Source organism: Opisthocomus hoazin, chromosome 11 (genome assembly GCF_030867145.1).
Source record: "Opisthocomus hoazin isolate bOpiHoa1 chromosome 11, bOpiHoa1.hap1, whole genome shotgun sequence".
Classification (NCBI taxonomy): domain Eukaryota; kingdom Metazoa; phylum Chordata; class Aves; order Opisthocomiformes; family Opisthocomidae; genus Opisthocomus; species Opisthocomus hoazin.
In genome coordinates, this window is record NC_134424.1 from 19,661,546 (window position 1) to 19,682,911 (window position 21,366).

Consider the following 21,366-nt stretch of genomic DNA (forward strand, 5'->3'; position numbering starts at 1 on the left):
CTTTCAAAATGAGAATAAAGGAGGGCAAGATTATTTAGGAGAAACCATGTGACTCAGCAGACAGAAACCCCATTTTCCACTCAAAATACCTGTGCCTTCCCACGGGAAAAGCAGCTCGTCACAGACAGTAAAGAGGTCTCCTCTCATAAAAGTCACACAACAGCCAACTTGTACCAAAAGACCAACAGGATCATCACAACCATCAGGCTGCAACAAAGGCTGCACCCAGGTTCTGCAGAACAACTCAAGAGCCCACCTGCCCTCATCGGGGCACAGGAGAGCTGGCAGCCGGCACCTAGCTCCACCCAACCTGCCGCCCGACGCCTCGGCGCGAGCCGTAACGGCAGTCCACCACAGTTCACACACGTCAGACGGGGCCTTGGAGCTGCAACAAACAGCCAACGCAACAATCAACAAGGCAAAGCAATTAATAAGGGGGGTATTTTCGTTACTTTAGCTGCAGCAATTAATACAAGTGGAATAAAACTCCCCTATAAAATTAGGGCAGCATAGAAGATGGATGTTTCCTTATCATGATGTACTTAACAGAAAGCCGCTCAAATCACAGCGGTCACATACACATGTCAGACTTATGGAATGGAGGGAGTTGGACCTGGTAAATCTGTAGGTAGCAAATTTGGGAATGATCTTAATCGAATGCTGGTCTGTGCTGAGTAAAATAGAAGGATTTCACAGTACAGAAATTATACAAAATAGGGATATAACCAATCGTTCTTTCGGCAGGGGCAGTTACACAGGCATTAAACAGCATCAGAAAAGCGCCGTCTCTGCAAAAGCTATTTATTCCAGCCTACAGATGACTGAGGAAGAGGCAGGCTGACTAGCGAGGGGCTAGGATGTCACCGTGGGCTGACACCGTTTTGCTATTTATGCTCTCGCAAGTGACTGAATTTGACAGGGATAGCTGATAACCTTCCGAAAATAACTGAACTATCAAAGAACCTAAGTTCTATCTAGCACAGGTTTTTGTTTTTGTAGCTTGTAAAAATGCAGATTAATCCTCAGTCTAAAGAGACGATCTTACAACTCTATCCTGAAAGATATTAAAATGGGTTATCTATTATCTAAGGACAACTGAGCTGTCTAACTCCCTTTCTGAATATCTCTATTTGGCTTTTACTGAGAACTTAAAAGTCAGCTCCCTCTCCTGCAGCAGGTCAGATACAAATCTTACTACTGATGTATTCTTTCTTTTTTTTTAATTTAAACAATTATAAGACCATTTTTTTTTCCCATGTTCAATCAAGAGCAACATAGGGAAATTAACCTACACAAGGCAATGCAGCAGTTACAACTCTTCCAAGCAAATTCACATAGCTTGGGTTATCCCAAGCCAAAAAGCACGCTTCTTGCATCACTAATTACAAGGTACTCTCCTAAAACACAGTGAAGATGGGCACCCGCTGGCTTTGGAGATAATCCCCTCCAACCACTCCATCTTCCAGGTCTCCTCTGCGCACACACACAGCCACGTACAGCTGAAAGGAAAACTGGAAGACTTTGTGCCCTACCTGTGCCCCAGGTAGAGTGCATGGCTGGGACCATCACCCCACCGCTAGCAGGGTTCTGGCAGCACCCTGCCTGAACGTTGGAAGGGAAACACGGTGAAATATTATCCAGCCTGAAGGCCTGCCATAACTGTTGCTGGGGAGCGTCAATGCAAGCGGCAGCTGAATGCCAGCCAGAACCTCACCATGTGCCTGTGTGTAGAGCGATTTATTGGGTACCTTTAGGCAGTCAGTTCACTTTAAGGACTGGTGCACAGAGGCTCTTTGCTGTAGCAATGGATGGAATCTGATCCAGTCAAGCACCTGTCTAAGTACATAGGGATGCTCCAACCAGAAGGGGCAGAGCAGGCATCAACAAAAGGAAAAAGAGGAATTCCCAAATTCCCAGGTATTTGGGAGTTGCTTTTGCATAGGGAGACATTATTTCATGAGAGTAGAACCGGGGAGAGAACATGGAGAGGCATTTGGTTAAATGGAGTGTCATATATAATTACAGATTCCCCAGCGACAACAAAATAAATTGGGAATTGTAGCAACACTGAAGGGCAAATAAAAATTGTCACTGATGATAAAAGTAAAAAATTCATTCTGGAGCCTTCTCTCTCTGTGCTCCTAACCATCACCCCAGTGGGAATCTGCCAGGCTCTTTCCCAGCAACAGAATTATTTCTGTAAAACATTTTCTGTAAGTTGCAATACCTCTGTAACTGAAAATAGAGGCAAATGCGAGCGCTTAGTGGGACCTTTGAAACCCCAGCTGTGAAGACTCATTAACTGTAAGTACATTTTTGCAGATGCACTGCTCTGAATCTGACTCATGACTTTCCTCCCATGACAGCGAGACTTGGGATTCAGGTAAAAAAGGCTTTAGATAATTGATATGGATCCTTACTCAGGCAAATTAGGAGGAATAAGGCAGCAGAGAAGAGACTAAGGGGATCTAGTGAAGGAAGGGGGATCAATCGTTTCGTGGTTTTTCTTAAGTGATCCATCACCTGCTGTTCCAAGGCACGGGAAGGGTAGTGCGAGATGGGAATCTATGTTTTACCTGACAAATTTTTTGCACCTTGCTTTTCTGCAGTGGACAACAGCTCTAGCCTCAAACACCAAGTCAGAGTAAAGGCTCTCCTTGGTTACTCACTCACTGGGGATTTAAGCCATTCTGCACTACGAAGGGCTGGAAATGTTCAGATTTACCAGGTGCAACTGCACATAGGGCTAGTCTTCATGTCTGCAGCTCCAGCTTGCCAAAGGGCAGGATAGATATGGAGGAGACGCACAATTAAGAATCTCTTGCACACACCAGGCGTACGGGAAAGTGGAACGTGCAAGTCATAGTGGACTCAGAGCTGCATACCAGAGGCCTCATCTACAGTCACATGTGTATGTGTGTGTGCACGCACAGCTGGGGGAGGCACTTGATGCTAGCAGACCTCTTTCCGACCGGATTTCAGTGCAAGTACAAAAGCATCAGGGCCAAAACCTGCTTTAGGAGTCTGTCAGTTACCAGCCTCTGACTCTAGCCAGCATGTCAACATACGCTAGGGAGGAGGGTGGACCATTTGGTCTCCAGCAGCTCTTTCACAGTGGCATTTCTAAGCCTTTTACAAGTTTCTAGAAACAACATTTAAACAGCAGTGTTGTGTATTATACAAGAACAGACCTTCCTTTGAATGGTTCAAAAAAACCTCATTGGTTTTCCACCACCCCACCAAAAAAAATTTTTGAAATCTTCTAGCAGCATTGACCGAAGTTTAAAGCAACCTGGTTGGCTTCCATGCATCCGATGGCCTCTTCCAAGAGTGAAAACTCCACGCAGACATAGCCATAGTCGTAACCTGGGGACAGCATTTAAATACAGACGGGAGTCATGTTAGTGCCTTGTCATAAAGAAAGCCACATTAAATATTCAATTTCCCTTTTCCTCCAATGCCAAACCCTCTAACCACCACCCCTCTACTCCAGAACGAAAAGAAGAGAAATCAGGGACTAGCTGGATGATGATTAACTGTGCAATTTATCATGAATGTAATAGTACAGAGTTCCCACTTCCCCTTACACAACCCAGTGACAGACACACCCTTGCTCAGCGCAAGAAATAATTGCTTTGGTTTTTTTTTTTACAGGCATAGTGATTTTCCATTGCTAGTTTCACATTTTGTGCTACCTTGGAGGCAGTGTTCTCCAAAGCAAGTGTTGATAAGTCATTTCGAAGTACCTTGCTGCAAATGTATTTTACATGAATAGCCAACATTTCAATTGGGCAATATTTCAGAAAGAACCAACACGATTCCTTTGCCTTTGCTATTTTTCCTTCAACACCTGCTTACTTCAGAAGTCCAATCCCTTGTATTATGAAAAAGTGCAGTGGAGCAGGAATGAGAACTCCAACTTTCTCATTTTAGTATAGATGTTATTGCGCATGTAACAAGAGGGTGTGGGAGCTTAAGTTTAGATGCAAGAAACTAGAGAGCCTTTACTCTTCTCGCTCCTTGGAAAGCGTCATCTCAGTTGGTGGCAGAAGGGACCCACTGATTCAACTGTGTACTCCAGTTACCTGCGCTGAAATGTTACGTCCCGCAGTAAAGTGCCAGGTGAACAGTACAGAAGCTAAGGCCATCCTAAGAGTCATCCTTGACGCTGAAAGTAGCTCCGAGAACTGAAGCACTGGGGAACAACCTCAAGTCACAACCTCACCCTTCACAGGCCAAGGCCACCGCACTCCAAAACAGTGCTTTCCAGACGATCGTGGGCCAAGACGCTTCTACACGGACAAACAGTGAGAGGAAATGCTTGGTTCCCTCCTGCTGCTGCTCTCTTGGCTGGTTAGGAGTGAGAGGAAAGCCAGTCCACATGTGGATTGTACCATTCCAGGCACCTGGCTGTCCTGGTGCTGAGCTGGTCTGCTCTCTCCTAAAGATGCACATCTTAACACCAGTACCTTCAAACCAGGTACCTATCTGGTTCTTATCGCTTCAGCCCCTCACCTTCCACGTGAAGGCAACTCCCCGCGCACTTCTTTCAGGCAACGCATTCCAGTCTGCTGGAAAACAACTCCCATCTCCCCCAAGCCTATGCCAAAGAACATTTGCTGCACTCTCCAATTTTTCCTTCTCCGTTTCTTTACCATCTTTGTACTTAACCGCATCAGAGACAAGGCCATACAAAACTGTTTCATCACCAAACCCTACTGATTTTTTTTTTTTTATTCTGGGACCTCTCTGCACACTGTTCTAACAACACAATCCTGACTTTGCACATTTCCCTTTATAACGAGACTCCAATTTGAATCTAGTTCGTCCTCTACCTCTCACAGGAATTTACTCCCCTTCCCCATATTATTTTAGTCAATATAATTACGCTAGAGGGAAATTTATCTATCTGTGTGCTTTCCAGCTCACTGAAAGATGCGGGCCAGCAGCATGCCATCTGTGGTGGAATGCAGCTAAAGCCACTTGATATTCTTACATGAAGTGGGCACCTGGAACTAGAGGTACGGTTTCAGCTGGCAGAATCAACAGAACCAAATCCACCCAGCTGTTCCGTAGCATCCATTCTGCTCTGCAGTTCCAGCCACACTAAATCACATTTTGAAAATGATAGCAGTCCTCCTCTCTGCAAAAGAGAGCCGCTCTCCAGAAGCAGTGCTGCCCCTTGCTGGGAGACTGTTTTGCATTCTGGGCAGACACCTCTCCTACTTCACGGCACAGCAAGCGGGCCCACATGGTCCATTTTAAAGTCTTATTCAAATCCAGAACTCTAGAGTCAGTTCTCTCCCTCCTGTTCAGAAAAGGGCTGCATAAATGATATTTGTCAGCCTGTAAGGCTCCTGATTCCCCTTCACGAAGAGATTTTTGAAAGCTGCTGTAATCATCAACTTAGGATCAGAGCGCTATCTTCTTTCCGTGTGTACATGAAGTAGGGGGTCTCCTGACAGACAGAAAGCAAGATTGCAGAAGCTTTCACTTTATCTGCTCTACAAAGAAAGGCAGTTTACATCCCAGTCCTTGTGAAGTGAATGAGTGGTTTAGATGTTGATTTAATCCAGCATGGCACAACTGACAGTGCAACGCTGAATGATGTACGTAGACAGAAAAGCTGAGACACTTGGAGGAATGTACACTACAGGACCGTTCCAAGCCTTACGTGGAGACAGTTGAGGGGAAGACCAGCACCGCTCTCCTTGTGCACTTTCTCACCTCTGCCCTCCCTCTCGAAACTCAGCCCCACTACTAAGCATAGCTGCAGTGACATGCACAATGAGAACCAAAATCAGAAACTATGGCCCCATATCCTCCCAAAAAGCAGCTTCAGGCCAGACGCTCAGTTCTTGTGGTCAGTTTGCGGAGGGATGCAATGTTCTGCAATTCACGGCGAGCTGCTGCCCTTGCACAGACAGTACCGAAGCAGTGATGCAAGAAGAGAGCAGCCTGGAGCCACTGCTCCGCTCCAAACTGATGATGAAGATCTATGGGGGCTTGACACCTTCCCCTGCCCCTAGACCCAGCCCTTTGCACAGATCTGACAAGCACACTCAGCATGTGAGAACTACAGAGTAACATCAGCTTTGGACGGCACGGCACGGCACCCCTGCTCTGTGCCCCTGTCCCCAGCTCCACCAGAGCATCCTTCCATTTTAGACCATGACGGAAAGGCCACTGAAACAGAGGCCTGTGGAACAACGGTGCTGCTACAGATCATCTCCAAAACACAGTGTTTGCTGATTTTTCCACCATCTACAATAATCACCCAGAGCACGATGTTTGAAAAAACCACATGACTTGAGGCTGGTTCTTAAGGCAGAGCAGCTACAGAGGCTCCTGCCACCAACCCTTGTGCTTCTTCCCCGCCTGCTCTGTAGGGCTGGTTCAGCTCTTTGTGTAGCAGCTGCTGAGCTTGCACAGTTTTATTTCCAAAGCCTTCACGCAGTTTGCCTGTCAGAATACAGCAATTCAGCTGCTGTTACCAGAAGCAGGGCAGCGGATTTTGACAGAGGCATGGGGCCAGGCACCTAACGGCAGGAATCAGTTCAACAGGCATCCCAAGGTAAGCTGACGTCCCCTGTCAGTAAGAGCTCTTGGACGCCCACTGGTACTCATCAGGTCATAATAGTAAAACCAAAGTGATCAAACCAGCAAAGCAAAATCACTGCTGAAGACTACAGCATGGGTTTTTTTGACTCAAGGTGCCCTAAGTTCATATGCAGGGTTTCACATGAAGATATAAAAACTGGTATCTTCTTAATTTGATTCTTCACTTACTGATTAGTACAAAACTACAGTTTTAGAACCCCACAAAAAAGTAGAACGAAGTAAGTGCTTTATGTTTTGGCAGAAGTTGATTTCCCCTCCCACATAACCTCTGAGCATGCTGCAGCATAGTTACACCGTCCAAAAGAACTTTCCAACAGGAACAGTCCTCCAGCACTTGAACTCCTTCAGATTTCGGCCCTAGCATAGCCATAAAGCACGCGTGTCCTCACCTCCCCCCATGTTTTAGGTCAACTGTGTAAAAGGACTTTTGTACCTTATTTAACTACACCTCAGCCATGCAAGTCTACAGTACCACAGGCTTAACCATGACAGGTTAAAGGAAAGCACAAGGAGAGCACGCACATAAAATTCAGGACTTCTGTCTTCCCTTAAGTGCTTCTATGTACACACAATCCTTTACAGACGTTCCCAAATCATGCTCAGTTGTTTTCTGCATTGAAAATGGGCACAATAGCTTAATACTTCGGCGTAAGAATATATTTAGAGTTCAAGGCAGCTGCTCTGCAAATGTTTGAATAAGAAACACTTTGAAACTGATGTGTTTTAGTGAAGTGAATTTTGACAACAAATAGCAGGTCCCTGTTAGTATGCCACGGTTAGGCTAAAAATCCTGAAAGCCTGCCTTAAAATTACTGTTCTTTGGCTTCAGATAAAAAGATCAAAGACTTGGGATTTAAAATAAGACTTGTTTCTCTACACGTACAGTTTCTACTGAACAACTGACATACACCAATGTGTTACTTCATGATAGTTTGTTATGTCAAAGATCTAAATAAAGGAAAACCATAACGTGGTTCTGACAGGGGCTGTAAGCAGTGTGAAGACATCAAAAAAAATAGCTCTGGAATTTCAGGAGGCCAAATGAAAAGATCACATAACAACAGCAGCCCTGTCCATGCCAAACTAAAGATACTTTCAGAAAGAAGGCACGATGGCAGCATGACAAAGGCATCCAGTTCGAGAGGTTATCCAGCTCCTGGACTCTGGGAATGAGCACGCAGTCAGCCACGTTACCACCCATCCCTACAAGTTTAAATCCGTGGTGAACTGTCACTTGTCTTCTCAAAAACAACGGTTACAAAGCCCCTGCCTGCTGTGGTGCAACACGAAGGTGTTCTCTCTACTCTGTCCTGGAAGGTAAGATGATGGACTCCTGTTAAAATAACCCTGTGTAACAGGTTGCCCAAAGACCCTACACCGAACCGGGCAGCTGGGTCAGCTGCGAAAGTGGTAGAGGCCCCTACATCTGCCAGGTGGGGCCAAGCAGCCTGAGGGCAGAAGACGATGATGGTGGAGTCTCCATAGGCAAAGAGCTTCTCACCCACCCCAACAACACTTCACTTGTGTTTTTTCCTGTAGGATGAAACAGAACTACCACAGAAGAAAAGCATTCACAGTTCCAGGCACTTGTAGGACTTGGAGAGATAGCACATGAAAGCAGAGCCGTGGCCAGCCTGCTGAAGCAAGGATGTTCTTCCTGCTTGCTCTCTCCTCAGACAGCACAGCAGAGCAGAGCGCAGCCGAGGAAATCCTTTACAGAGTTTCATCCATGTTAGAGAAGAAAGTTCTACTGCTTCAAAGGCAACTACAGTGTAAAGTATGAAGTGAATATGAAGGACTTCCATGGTCTTTGAAGGAACCTGCAATCTTACATGTGGACCTTTGCATAGCTTGGGTAGTGGAGACAGGATTTTGCACACTGTTCTCAGAGAATCTGCTGCTCTTTTGTTGGTACAAAGACCTGCCTCACCTGTGGCAGATTCTGGCAATACGCCCATGAACCCATGCACAAGTTTTTCTGTTTTCTTCAAGGAAAGATGCAGATGTAGGTCATCCACACAAAGAGTGACTACCACACCACAAGAAAATACTGGAAAACACAGGGCTTTCTCTGTATCTCTACGCTATTATGGTATATTATTACCAGGAGGCACAACACACTCGATGCTTCCAAGAACCCAGCAGCTCCTGGACATGCACAGCAGCAACTGCATCTGTGCTTACGCAGCGAGTCTTGCCATTGCAGCGGGGATGGGCAACAGTGTAGTGCCTTCCGTGGCGAGCAGAGAAAATAAAGCTGTCTGAAAATAAAGCACAGTCTGAAAAGTCGTCTGCACCCCCGCAGCACGGCAGGGAACAGCAGCAATCTATCTATGCTAACACAAGCTCAGAAGCCAAACCCGACAACTCTCTCAATACCAGCTGGTGGATTCTGAGCGTCCATAAATGTGTCAGATCTCTTTACTGCAGAGACAAATTGGTCTTCCGAGCTACTAAAGCTGAAGAGCTGTACCAGAAAAGCTTGCTGTTGAATACTAAACAGGACAATCTGCACCCAGCCGTATCCCCAATTCCTTTAAAAGGCTGAACATTCACAAGCCACACCTGGCTGCAGGGAAAAGGCCTGTCACTTCATAGTGTCCCTCTGTACAAAAAGGTGCACTCATACACACTCATTCCTGACAGCGCTGCACAAGTGAACGGCACTGAAACCACAGGATAGGAAACGCAGCTATACTCTGAAAGGCAGAGCACTACAGTCCATCCTCCTCCCTCCATCCAGGAGGACAAGACCCAGAAAGGACTTGTCTGAGGTGCCTTCAAAGGTGGACACAGGCAGCCCCACAAACTACAGTCAGAGCCCTTGATGGCTATCGACCCTTCATGGCCCAGAAGGAGGGTAGTTTGTATGCCAGCACAGTGCGGAGGAGCGAAAAACCCACAACACTAAGGTCCAACACGCTGCAGCTTTATTAAAGACAAAGTATTACATTATATTTGTACAGAAATCTGGAATCCAAGGAAGGGGGCCCTCACAAGACTTCATAAGAGGACTGGCTGCTGCGTACCTGGGAAGGTGCTGCAGACAGGAACCTGGTCTCCAGGACACTTGATCTGTCATTTAGCACAGCTGACTCAGAAAAGCAATCACTGCAATAATGTCAGCACACTGAAAAGCCTTGAAGTTTTGTGCTGGAGATGCAAAAAGGGTGAGCACATTTGTAAAAAATGTTTACAGAGAGAAGGATTATGCACGTCAAAAAGGCTGTGAGCATGTTTTATGGGTGAATGTGTTTGCTGCCTTTTCTGTCGAACAGGCCTTATAACCCTGAACCAACGCTGATCACTATCACAGATGAGGAAAGATGGGCAAGAACGCCTTTTGCTTCCAAGAGACAACGCACTACTGCAAGACTAGCCAACAGCCTACTGCCCACACAGCTGGGAAAGCTGGCAAGGACTGGTATCGACGACCATGGACTAACTCCAACTAAGTGCTTTTCTAGTCCTCACCAGGCTATTCTGGCCACAAGTAAGAATCAATTGCCTCACGCAGATCAGCGCTGAAGATATTTCCCCAGCTTCTGCAAGGCGAGCTGCTCCAGACTGCAGAAGTCTGCTGATGAGCGGGTGATCTGGCCATGCCTCAGGACAAAACTCCATGTGTGCTACAGCATCTTGTGAGCTCGTGGATGACCAGCTCAGCTCTCAGCAAGCGTCTGAGATCTGTGTGCCCCGATTCGTGTTCGTGGCTGACGCAGCAGAGTGGGTCACACAATCTTCACTGTGCAAAGCACTAAACACAGCAACAGGAGATTATTCTTCCTGCGGTGCATTAGCACCAGCCTTGATGGTGAGCCAAGTTGTCTTCTGTATAATTAGCACATCAGGCAAGATGCACCTCTGTGCCACTGTGTGTATTAGAGGCATCTCACACCAACCCACAGCATGTTCTTTGTGCCAAACCAAAGAATATAAGTGCTTGTGGGATTTGGTCCTAACCAAACACCATAGGGCTGGTGCCAAGCCCTCTTTGTGAGGAAGCCACTAGCTGCCCACAAATCCACCCTTCAGAGGGGTTTCCCCAAGGGCACTGCATCACTCCTGAAAGGAAACAAAAGGTCTCAGTTTAGCACGGTTCTGCCGCGCACCTCCAGAAACATCCCCTCCCCACGCAGAGCAGCAGCTCAGCTCTCCAGTCCTACCTAGGGCTGGAAGCTGCAGCACAGCAGCACCTGTGGCATGCAGGGCCTTGGGGCAAGCGCCATATTTCATCATGCTGACAGCATTTCTGACCTCCACGAGCCCAAACCCCACCCACACGTACAGCTACAGCATGGGAGATAAGACTCAGCTGCAAGTGGGCCAGAGAAATGCAGAGCCATGCCTGCCACAACAGGAACTCTGCTTTAAGGCAGAGGAGATCTCACTGCCTGGGGACGCACTCCAGCCATGGAAAATGGAGAGCCTGCCCCTAGCATGGAGAGGTGTACCAATTTTTACACCATAAAGGGTAAGCTTCTGGGCCTTACATTCTAAGTTTTAGCAAAATGCAACACTAAAGATACAATTTTAAATTTCAGAGGCTTCCTGCAATATTCCTGAAACGAACAATTCACTGTTCTGATACACAGGATAGACTGCACTTGGAGGGGGAAAAAAAAAAGGACTTTTTAAAGGTTTATCTAAGGGGCTTATTAATATTTAACAGGGCACCAGCATGGCACAGCTTAGTGAGAACAAGCAAGATAATCCAGTTTCTTCTAGGACTTGGCCAAGGCTGTTTAAGTTTAACAAAGGGAGGGATAAAGGGAGCAGTTACAAGTACCACATAAGGACCATGTCTGGAGAGATGACACAAGAAATATATACCAGTGCAAGAAGGTGGCTAAGCAAGCAATAAAGTACTTTTGGTGCCAACAGTACTTACTAAACCATAAGCTCTCCAAAACTGAGCAGACAGCTGCCATTAAGTGGCTGCTAGGTTAGTCACGTTTTTTGGTTACACTACATTTCCTGCATGTACCTCCACCACAGGAAGATGCCTGTCCTTTAGCACCAGTCACCTGCATCCACGCGGACATCCCTCCGGCTCTAAACATTACTGCTGTTCAGAGAGCTCCTCCCTGCTCCAGTCATCCCATTTCCATGGGTGCTTTTCTCCCCAGGGGTGCAGCACTGCATTCCCACACCCCAACCCAGGCTCAAAGGTGAGTATTCAGAAGAGGGATTAACAACCCCAACCTCTCAGTTCCTCAAGCGCTGCACTGATTTAGAGGGCACAAAGGGGCTGGGGTAGAGCCCACTGCTCTCTCGGACTGCAATCCAGCTCACCTGGTCCCTCCAGGTCCGCTCCACAGAGCTCCTCTCTCCATCTCAGTCAGTGTCCATTCTCCGCCAGGCGCTCCCAGCTCAGCAAAAACTCCTCTCTGTTTCCCAGATGGGCTTGTAGAATAAGCTAGAACACCTTCATGGGCTTCCAGCAATTTCTCAGGCTCGCTTTCCCTGAGCAGCTTTTCCCAACTGCTGGTACCAACCCTAACGTGAATCCTGGTTGGAAAACACACAGTGCAAGCTTGTCCCACCACAGACTGCATCCAGCAGAACAATTTGAACAGAAGGCTCAGAGTACGCTTCGTGTTTTCACTTATTACTTGGTCACCATTGCAGCATCTTTCAAGGGCGAAAGACTCGTCACAAGCAGCCCTTTGAGACAAAGATATCTCCGTGTACTCTCTTCTCCAGGGCATATGTGTGCGTTCAGCCACAGTTCCATGCACATCAGACACTCGAGATGGTATCTCAGGCTTTGCTTATGTTTTACATTAGTCAGGAAAGTAGAAATAAAGCTTGATAAGAATCTGGCAGGAGATAAGCTTAAAATGCGACCAAAATCAAAACCAGGACAAGGTGTGTTCGTGTTCGATTCCTCCAAGGCCAAAAGGTATCGGTTTCAAGGTCCTGGCAGTCAAAACCAACACGAGCGCGCAGACAGCAACAGGAGAACGACAGCCACGCTGCCACAAGCAGCCTGCTGCTGCTGCACGCCGCACTAGCAGCTCCACAGAGGGTGGCCCACACGGCAAAGCACACAAAAGCCTTGACCCCAGTGAGCAGATAAGCACTCTCAGATGGGACAGGGAGCTCACAAGCCGTTACCGACAAGCCCTTCACAGAGAGCTGCTCACAAGTCACCACCGCTAGCATCTACTGAAGCAGCAGAACATCCGCGGTGCTGCCCCCGCGTGAGGCAGCAAGAGGCACCGGGAGACATCATGGACTAAAGCAGCTGATGGTCTTTGAGAAGATTCCACTATCACCTCTGGGTTTATTCTTTGTGATGATTAATTGAGCAGACATGACCAAACACACTTGAAAAGGCAAGCTGAAAGATAAGCCAACAACCTAATACAGTCATTTCTGCCAAGGTTTACACATTAGGCTGGAAGAAGCGCTCTTCTCCTCACAAATGGATCAGTCTGAAGACACAGGCATCGATTCAAAAAGTCTAACTGATGGAAATTACAAGTTAATGTTGTGTAGGGTAATACTATAAAGTCTAACTGACATTTTAACATTGTCTGTAAATAGCTGCCTTTTTGATTTAAATAGAATTACTATGCTACTTCTTAAGGTCTTTCCTTTCACTAGCTTGTTTAAAATCTAGCCACCAATTCACTCTGTGGCCTTCAGAGACAAAATAACCTAAAGAATAAACAGCTTGAATGTGTACAAAAATCACAGCAGGTATATTAAGAACAGTGTTGCATGCTCAGCACTCCCTTCAGTGAAAATACGCTTCCCTCAGCACATACACAGTAGACAAAAAGAAAGGGCTTTATAAAGAAGTTGAGCTGCTTTTTCCAAGAAAACTCAAGCATGTATTTTCCCTGAAAACAGAAGAAGTCTTCTGAAAGATCATAGAGTGGAATCATCACGTCGAAGCTGCTGAGATAAGCTTTATGATAAGCATTATCTTTTTGTGAAACTGACCCGAACCTCACTTATTTCGAGCTAATTGCATGTTGTTTGTTATGGTTGTTATTGTTCTCCAACAGCTGCAGGCATTCTTCCCTCAAACAGCCTCAACACGCATACTCATGATTAATGTTATTTTTAACATTTCTGGACAGCACTCAAAAATACAGAACCCACTCAGACAGGCTTCGCACGCGCTCCTCTGTGCCAGGCTGCCGTCGCGCCATTGAACCGGCACAGCAGTGCAGCCAGTGGGCCCCGGTGTAGCCAAGAGTCATTAGTAACCCACCAAGTTTGCTTTTAATTCTTATGAATATTTACATACACACCCCGCTGTAAAAGCATTGTTTAGCCCATGACTGGCCTGTGGTTTCAAACAGGCTTAAGCTTTTCAGAAGTTAATACGAATTCAATTTCACACACTACTCTGCAGGATGACCCAATGTGAAAACCTGGATTAAGTTTACCACAGCTTCTAGTTACCCAATTTCAAGAAGAAGTTTTCACAATTCAGGAAGCTTTTATTGTCCTAGACGTAACCATCTTGCATAAGAAGGATCAAAAAGCTGTTTAAATCAGCAACTGCATTTTCAGCCTCAGGACATAATGCAAAACAAAGTCTTTGGAGTATCCACGTAACCTAGAATAATGCTACACTGCTTAAATTACCGATGTTGACTGGACAGGATTTGACAACAGCTTTAAACAGCTCAGAAAATATAAGCTAATTTTAACTTCATTCTTTTCCTCCCCACAATTGCCAGAAACACTTTTAAAAAACCTGACTTAGCAACTGAGAAAACAGACTGAAACAGAACGCAGTTTTCAGAGAGACAGCAGAAAACTGCAACCCTCATATCTCACGTGCAGCCACCAGCAGACACTAGGGCTTCCACACATAACTTCAGACTCTGTGTCTCACTCTGAGTAGCCTTTGAAACAGCGAATGAAAAGGAGGAGACAACAGTTCTCTAACACGGGCAGTAAGTCCTAATAACGTACACAGGAAGAGACTTCTGAAGAGACTCCTAGTTCAAGTTGATTTATTACTGAAAAGTGATGTGCTTCAGAAAAAGAAAACAACAGACAAATCACATTAGCACAGGCAAAAAAATGAGTCTGTTGCAACGACTGGGTTGCAGCCAGTGCTGTGCGGGTGACGACAGCCATGCCGTACCGCGCTTCGAGAGGAGGAAAGGACGCAGGAAAGATTGACTGAGCCCCTTAAGCCCTGCTTGTTGGGCCAGACCACACTATGTGACACCGGGGTGTTCTTGCGTTCAAAGGTTCACAAGCAGGTTGAGAAATCTCCTTTGGCATCTTCCAGAAACAATATACTTGAGAAATACCCAACTGCCCCAGTTTCTCTCCCCAGTTACTAAACACATAGGAAGCCTTTACATAATGTATTGACACCAAGAATTTCAGCTGCTTCACGTGCAACCCACACTGGTAATCAGAAATAACAATGATGAAGGTAGAAGCCTCTGCTTTCCTAGGTTATACAAAAAAAAAAACAAAAAAACCCACCACATAAAACAAAAAATGGTTTCTACGTATTTCCTACCAGTATTATCCAACCCAGTCCCCAGGACTCACCCTGCATTTCCTACCATCGCACATCTTTGTTCCAGTACAACTTTCTCACAAAGCAGCCTTGTAAAACATTTCTTTCTTCAGACTCCTATACACACTGACCAGAAGTACAGCAAAACTTCGTTCTTTGAATGAGGAAGAGCATCCAGACCCAGGATTTGGGTATTTGCTTATCAAACTTACGTTTTCTTTTTTAACCTGTCTTCGTATCTAAGAAGGGTAACAGTTTCATGTTACTGAAGGAGAAATGTTAGGATGTATCAGGTTTCCTGAGGACACTATTTGTGCAGAACATGCTCCACAGTAAGACCATCTCAGAAACAAGTCGTAGAACAATCCAAAGCGATTTAACAATAATTTTTTAAAATCTATTGAGGAATTAACCTGCTGTCCCATGTCAGTATTGGCTTTACTCTTCACGGCTATTAGAACAGCCTTACTGTTTTTCCTGCTGCTCCCACCTCTCTCTAGAAGCACCAGGACACGTGCTTTACCTCTGAAGTAGCAGTGAGCACAGCCATCAGTTTTGAAGACAAGAGGACAAACTAGAAAACTCAGTGGGCATTTTCATTCCAGAATACCTGCAGTTATGGCACCAAAGACTTTAACCAAACTGCCTAAGTGAGTATAGGTGTGAAAAATACCCTTTTGTAAACTTGAAACTAGAGGAAATGGAACAGCCTTCTCACCTGAGCTGTAATCTTTCAGTCGCAAGTCCTTCACAGGTGTCCCATCAGGCCCTCGGAAAGCATTGAGAATCTACAGGAAAAGCAAGATTCACTTCAGTCTCCAAAATAAAACCTCAGAACATGAAGCACTTGCTAACATACATCTCTCTCTCCCCAGGACTTCTTTTCTTTCTAGGTTAACTCTGTTACAAACTGACACATGCTCTATGTTCCAGCAGTACCTGAGAACTGTTTCTTGAGTATGGGGAAGCGTTTTTGGGTTTTGTTTAAATAAGCAAGCACCATTTCCACCACAATTCAACTGTGCAAATGTTTATTATGCTGGTTTCAGCCAGACAGTTCACCTCTGATCCTTATTTAAGGTCAGAAATGTCTTACTGCCTTTAAGAAAATCAAGGGACACAGGGCAACTGTTCCAAGTCTTATCATCCTCTGATGGACAAAGTTTCTGCTGTGAGTTCTCCAGTATCAAGCGTCAGAAGGTCTCATCATCGCAGCTAACCCTCGCAAAAACTGTTGCAAGTAAGGGTTCTCATGTCTGGAACTGCCACCAAAAAAGCCACCCTAATGCAAAGTGGAAGCTTTTGGAAAGGGAGCTTCTTTCACCTTGTAGCCTGGATTATTTTTTGGTTTCTTTTTACTAAAATCAGATATCTTTTCCATCTTTGTAAAATCTCATTTAAGCAATTTCAAGTAACTAAGAATGAACAAGTTCACTTCAGCACTACATGTCTTCCAAGCCCAAAATATAATAACAAAGTAATAAGAGTATTTGGTATACATAAAGCAATGCTGGAATTAAGGCATGCTAAAAAGAGGCTTTTAGCCACCAACACCCCACGTGCGACTGCAGAAAAACTCAACACTTCCAGATCCTCCAAAAACCAGAATACTCAGAAAGAAATAACATTGCAATCACTTCTAAATCTGGATTTTCCCTGGGGAAAGTGACAGAGCATGTGAACTACATTAACCAGGCTTAAAAATGGCACATGTAGAAACCCTTGACAAAATTTTTTGGATGAAAACCATCCCACTTACATCATCCTTTGTGGCAGTTTCAGGCACTCCTCCTAGCCGAATGAGCTTGCTTGGCTTCACATATTTGGGACAGGTCCGGTAATCTTGGTCCTTGAGTTCACACAATCAAGATGGTTTTTACAAATGAGAGACGCCAGCCCACAAGACACACAAACAGTAACAAAACAAAGCAGGGTATGATTCAAAGGCCCGTAAGCAGACTGGCTCAAATCTTTAACTGCAGCACTGTTTCGGATTCAGGGCGCTCTGGAGGACTAGAATTGCTAGCATTGTATGCTCATTGAGCTGTGCAGTGAGATCTAAGCCCAGGACAATAAAACTGGCAAATCACCCATCTCTGCTTTGCAGCAGTGGGAGATTCAAATTCAATAGTAGTTCTTAACTCAATAGTTACCATTACCTTCAGATTTCAAAGTTCACTCTGAAGGAAAACCAAGCATGCATGAGAACAGCTGTACTGTTCTACACAGGTCCACCCAAGCCAGCAGCTTCTCTCTGACAGTGCTCGTAAGCAATGTCCAGGAGAAAATAACCAAACAAGTTCTTCTATACACGACTTCCCCCCAACACGTCCCTCCTCGATCTGATCATTTTCAACCTGGGGACTTTTTGAACCAAATCTGGTTCTACATATTCAGCAATTCACAATTGCTAAATTGTATTTCTCTTGAGGAGAAAGTATTTCTGAGAGAGAAAGGGTGCCCACTACAACAACCTGGAGCACAAGGATGATTTCAAGAGGATGGCAAATTAGGACAGAACGGAAGTGATGGGACATGAACGGAAGACTCCTTCCCAGCTCCTTCCATTCTTTGGCCAACACACATTTAACAGAAACATCAACTGACAAAACCACCTACCTGAAGGCTCTTATAGGGCCTAGAATCTTTGCTGGGTTTTCCTTCTGAAAAGGACTTGTCATGTTCATAATCAAACATCTGATGTCCCGGCAGCCGGTGATCCACATCACGATACTCCATGTTCCGGTAGTCAGTATCTTGCCTTCCAAGGAAATCCAGGCCACCTTCATCCTTTAACCCAAGATCAGAATCGGTTCTTTGCTGCTCCCCCCCAGAAAGCTGCTGCTGTTGCTGCTTGTTAGCAAAGGTCTGAGGTTGCTCCTCTTGGTCCTGAAGAGCAGGAAGAGGTCCACGGCTATTTTGGAAATTGTGTGAAGTGTCATCTTCAAGACCCAATCCGAGCGATTCCTCTTCTCTGGCTGGTGCTTCCGAGTGTTGAAATTCTCCTTTTTGGCTACCAAAGGGAGTTCTATCTAGACCAAGTGCAGACTCCTCTCTCTTGCTGGTGCTTAAACCAGAGCCCTCTCTTTCTGCTAAAGGTACAGTAGATTGGTTGCGCCTAAAATCTACAAGGCTTTGATCCACAGGAGGCATTTCCCTATCTGGAAAGTCCATAGGAGGAGCCACATCTCTGCTCCTAAAATCCTGATCAGACCGGGACCTGTGCCTATTTCTGAAGTCTGACGATGGTGCATTTCTGTTTCTGAAGTCCAAATCAGAGGTGCCCACACCCCTGAAGTCCATATCAGGTACATCCCTATTTCTGAAGTCTGAATAGGAATGCTCTCTGCCCCTGTAGTCTAACTCAGACATATCTCTTGCCCTGAAGTCCGAATGAGATCCATCTCGACCTCTGAAGTCTAGGTCAAAAGACCCCCTTCCCCTGAAGTCTGATGGAGGCTCATCTCTGCCCCTGTAATCCATATTATGTGCTTCCCTGTCCCTGTAGTTCATACGGAACGTCTCCCTGTTCCTGTAGTCCACTGAAGGAACATCCCCACCCCTGAAGTCCATAGGTGGCCCTTCTCTCTCCCGGAAGTCTCCGGAGTACATATCCCTGCCCCTATACTCAGAAGAAGGTGGCTCCCTACCTCTGAAATCCATCTGAGACTCATCTCTGCCCTGGAAGTCAGATGGTGGGAAATCTCTGCCCCTGAAATCATGGTGCCCCTCCCCACCTCTGAAGTCACTACGTGGTCCATCTCTAGCTCCAAAGCTGAAAGAAGGTTCCTCTCTGTTGGCAAACTGAGGATTGAGGAGGCCTGTGAGTGCCTGGATATCAAAAGGAAGTGATTCTCTGCCAGAGAAGTTGCCAGAGTGTCTTTCTTGAGCAAGACTATCAAGGGAAGGAGGATATTCCCTGTTCCACCCGGGAGCAAACCTTTCTTCTTGGCTCCCACTGTAGAAATAAAGACAGTATTATTCATAACGTGCTTAGAGTCTGAAATCTACACAGCAGCACATTCTTCTCTAAACTTTTATAGAGTTGTGTAACAGTCTAAGATCCGCAGAAGATATTGATGTTTGGCAGTTTAAGATGAGGCAGCATACGACAGATGTGAGAAAGCAAACTTGGGTGCTCCCATTTCAGCACAATTTCCAGAAGCACTCAACAGGGAATACCTGCAATATTAATGGGTTAATGATGGTAGCAATCCACATAGTCCTGCACTGCACACAGCTCTGCAGCTGTTGAAGGTTCCACCAGCTGGTGTGTTTGTTCGTTAGCATCACCAGCACACGCCTGTGAGGAACCACTTGAGCTTAAGCTCTCCAGGCAGTATCACAAACAGCTAACTTAACACGTCATCCTGAGGCACATAAAAGCAGAGGTTACCAAACATGCTCTATTAACGTACTACAGAGACTCATTTACGCTTCCTCGTGCTGGAGTCTAAACTGGCAAAATGCTGAAAACTACCAGTTCAGACTTTGAGGCTGCCTCACAGGAATATGCCAACAATCAATGTTCAGGATGGTCCTGTGCTCGTGCCTCCGGACTGGCTGTCTTACACCAAGTTTACAATGCCATAGCCATGAGCTCTCCTGATATCTGCATAAAACAGCTCAGGAAGAGGTTTCCTCTTGAGACAGTTTTTCAAAGCCCGGTGAGGTTTTTTTTCAGATGGAGCTACCTCATTTTTCATCTAAGCGAGGCTCCAATACATTAAAAAAAAAAAAAAAAGAAAAAAGAAAAAAATATCAACACATTTCAAAATAACACCAAATGCTACTCAAATCAGTGGACATTTCCTTAGCAACTACAGCAAGTCATGTTCTTCGAGTTTCACTACAGAATCATTCACCAACAGAATGCAAGGTGACATCTGCACGGTTAATCAAACCATATACCAATTTCCTAAGCTACACGCCCCTGTTTCACCACCATCTAGAACAGTAACTAAAACTAAGTTCAAGGTCAGAATTCCCCACTCAGTAAAGTAACCAATTACACCAATAAAATCCATTTAAAAGTCAGCAGAATAGCACTACTGATACCATCACAAAACACAATCATACTCCTATTGACACCGTTAACACGTGTTCTGGAGGATACTGGTTTTTGTAGCTCAGATGTCATCAGCTTTCTCAACATATTACAGCTGGACAATTATTTGAAGTATTCTTTTTGCAGAAACCTAAGGTATGCCATAAGGAAGTACCTGTATCATGCTGATATTCAAGTAACTGAGATGGACATGTGAGCAAAGGATGAAAGCATCATGCACAACAGAGGAAAACTCTAGCTCTTGGTGCCTCCATTTACTCTTTTTTAATAGCCAGAGCCCTCTTGCAAACACAGGGCCTAGTAACAACCAGAGGAATATAAACTAAGAAAAATATCACGCTGTGCAGGTCCAGTTGCATATGAAACTTTAAAACACTTCCAGTGACATTCAAAAATGTCTTATGAAGGAGCATGGCCAAGAACACTGGGATGTGTGGTCTGCTCAACCTCATGGCGAGAGCTAAACTCCCAACATCTTCATAAAACCCTGTGTGCAATGAACGTGCCAGTATTTCTGAAGTTAAGGCAAGCACTGTGGGTGAAGAGAATCAACAACACACTATCAGTGCTTCTCTCCTAGGTCTTCACAGCCCATAGCACCAAAATCCGTATGGCATATAATCACAGCTAACCTAAGTATGGCTAGAAAAGGTGGTGTGGAGAAGGACTAGAAACACTAAAAGCAGCTGTTGTTAAAAAGAAAAAAAAAAAAAAAACAAAAAGAAATGAAACAACTTCACAGAAAAGCAGTAAGTTACACTGTCACTTAACTTGTCTATTCACTGGCAATCACACCTAGCTCCACACAGACCTCAGAACTTTTACTAAAATCGTCTGCTGACAGGAGGATGTGCAGAAATATTGACAGACAGAAAGCTCCTAGGGCTTATTGTATTTAAGAACGTTGCTGAAATAAACTGCACATTCAAATGCTTACCGAAAAGACCCCATTCTGTTGCCTTGTCGATGGTCTCCCCACATTTTGACCTTGTCTGGTAGGTTTCCAGAAAGGGGTAATTCACTCTAAGAACACCAACACAGCACGGCCTGTTGAAGAAGTAACAGGACAATAAGTCACAAGGCAAAGAATACACAGCACGTAAGAAAACCACTGCTTGTTAAGAGAAGGGGTGTCTGGAACATCTGATCAGGATCCACAAATATACAAGAC

At 45.3% G+C, this 21,366-nt stretch overlaps 1 protein-coding gene across 1 annotated transcript in view; it reads right to left on the reverse strand.

The window, feature by feature from the left end:
• The window catches only part of RBM6 (RNA binding motif protein 6), a 59,990-nt gene that overhangs the window by 32,546 nt on the left and 6,078 nt on the right, over positions 1–21,366 (reverse strand). The window contains exons 2-6 of the mRNA XM_075432354.1: positions 21,133–21,242; positions 17,747–19,085; positions 16,887–16,976; positions 15,846–15,915; positions 3,293–3,366 (exon numbers count right to left, since the gene is read on the reverse strand). Coding sequence (XP_075288469.1) covers positions 3,293–3,366; positions 15,846–15,915; positions 16,887–16,976; positions 17,747–19,085; positions 21,133–21,176 — 1,617 coding nt within the window. The 5' untranslated portion in view covers positions 21,177–21,242. The remainder of the gene's footprint in view (positions 1–3,292; positions 3,367–15,845; positions 15,916–16,886; positions 16,977–17,746; positions 19,086–21,132; positions 21,243–21,366) is intronic.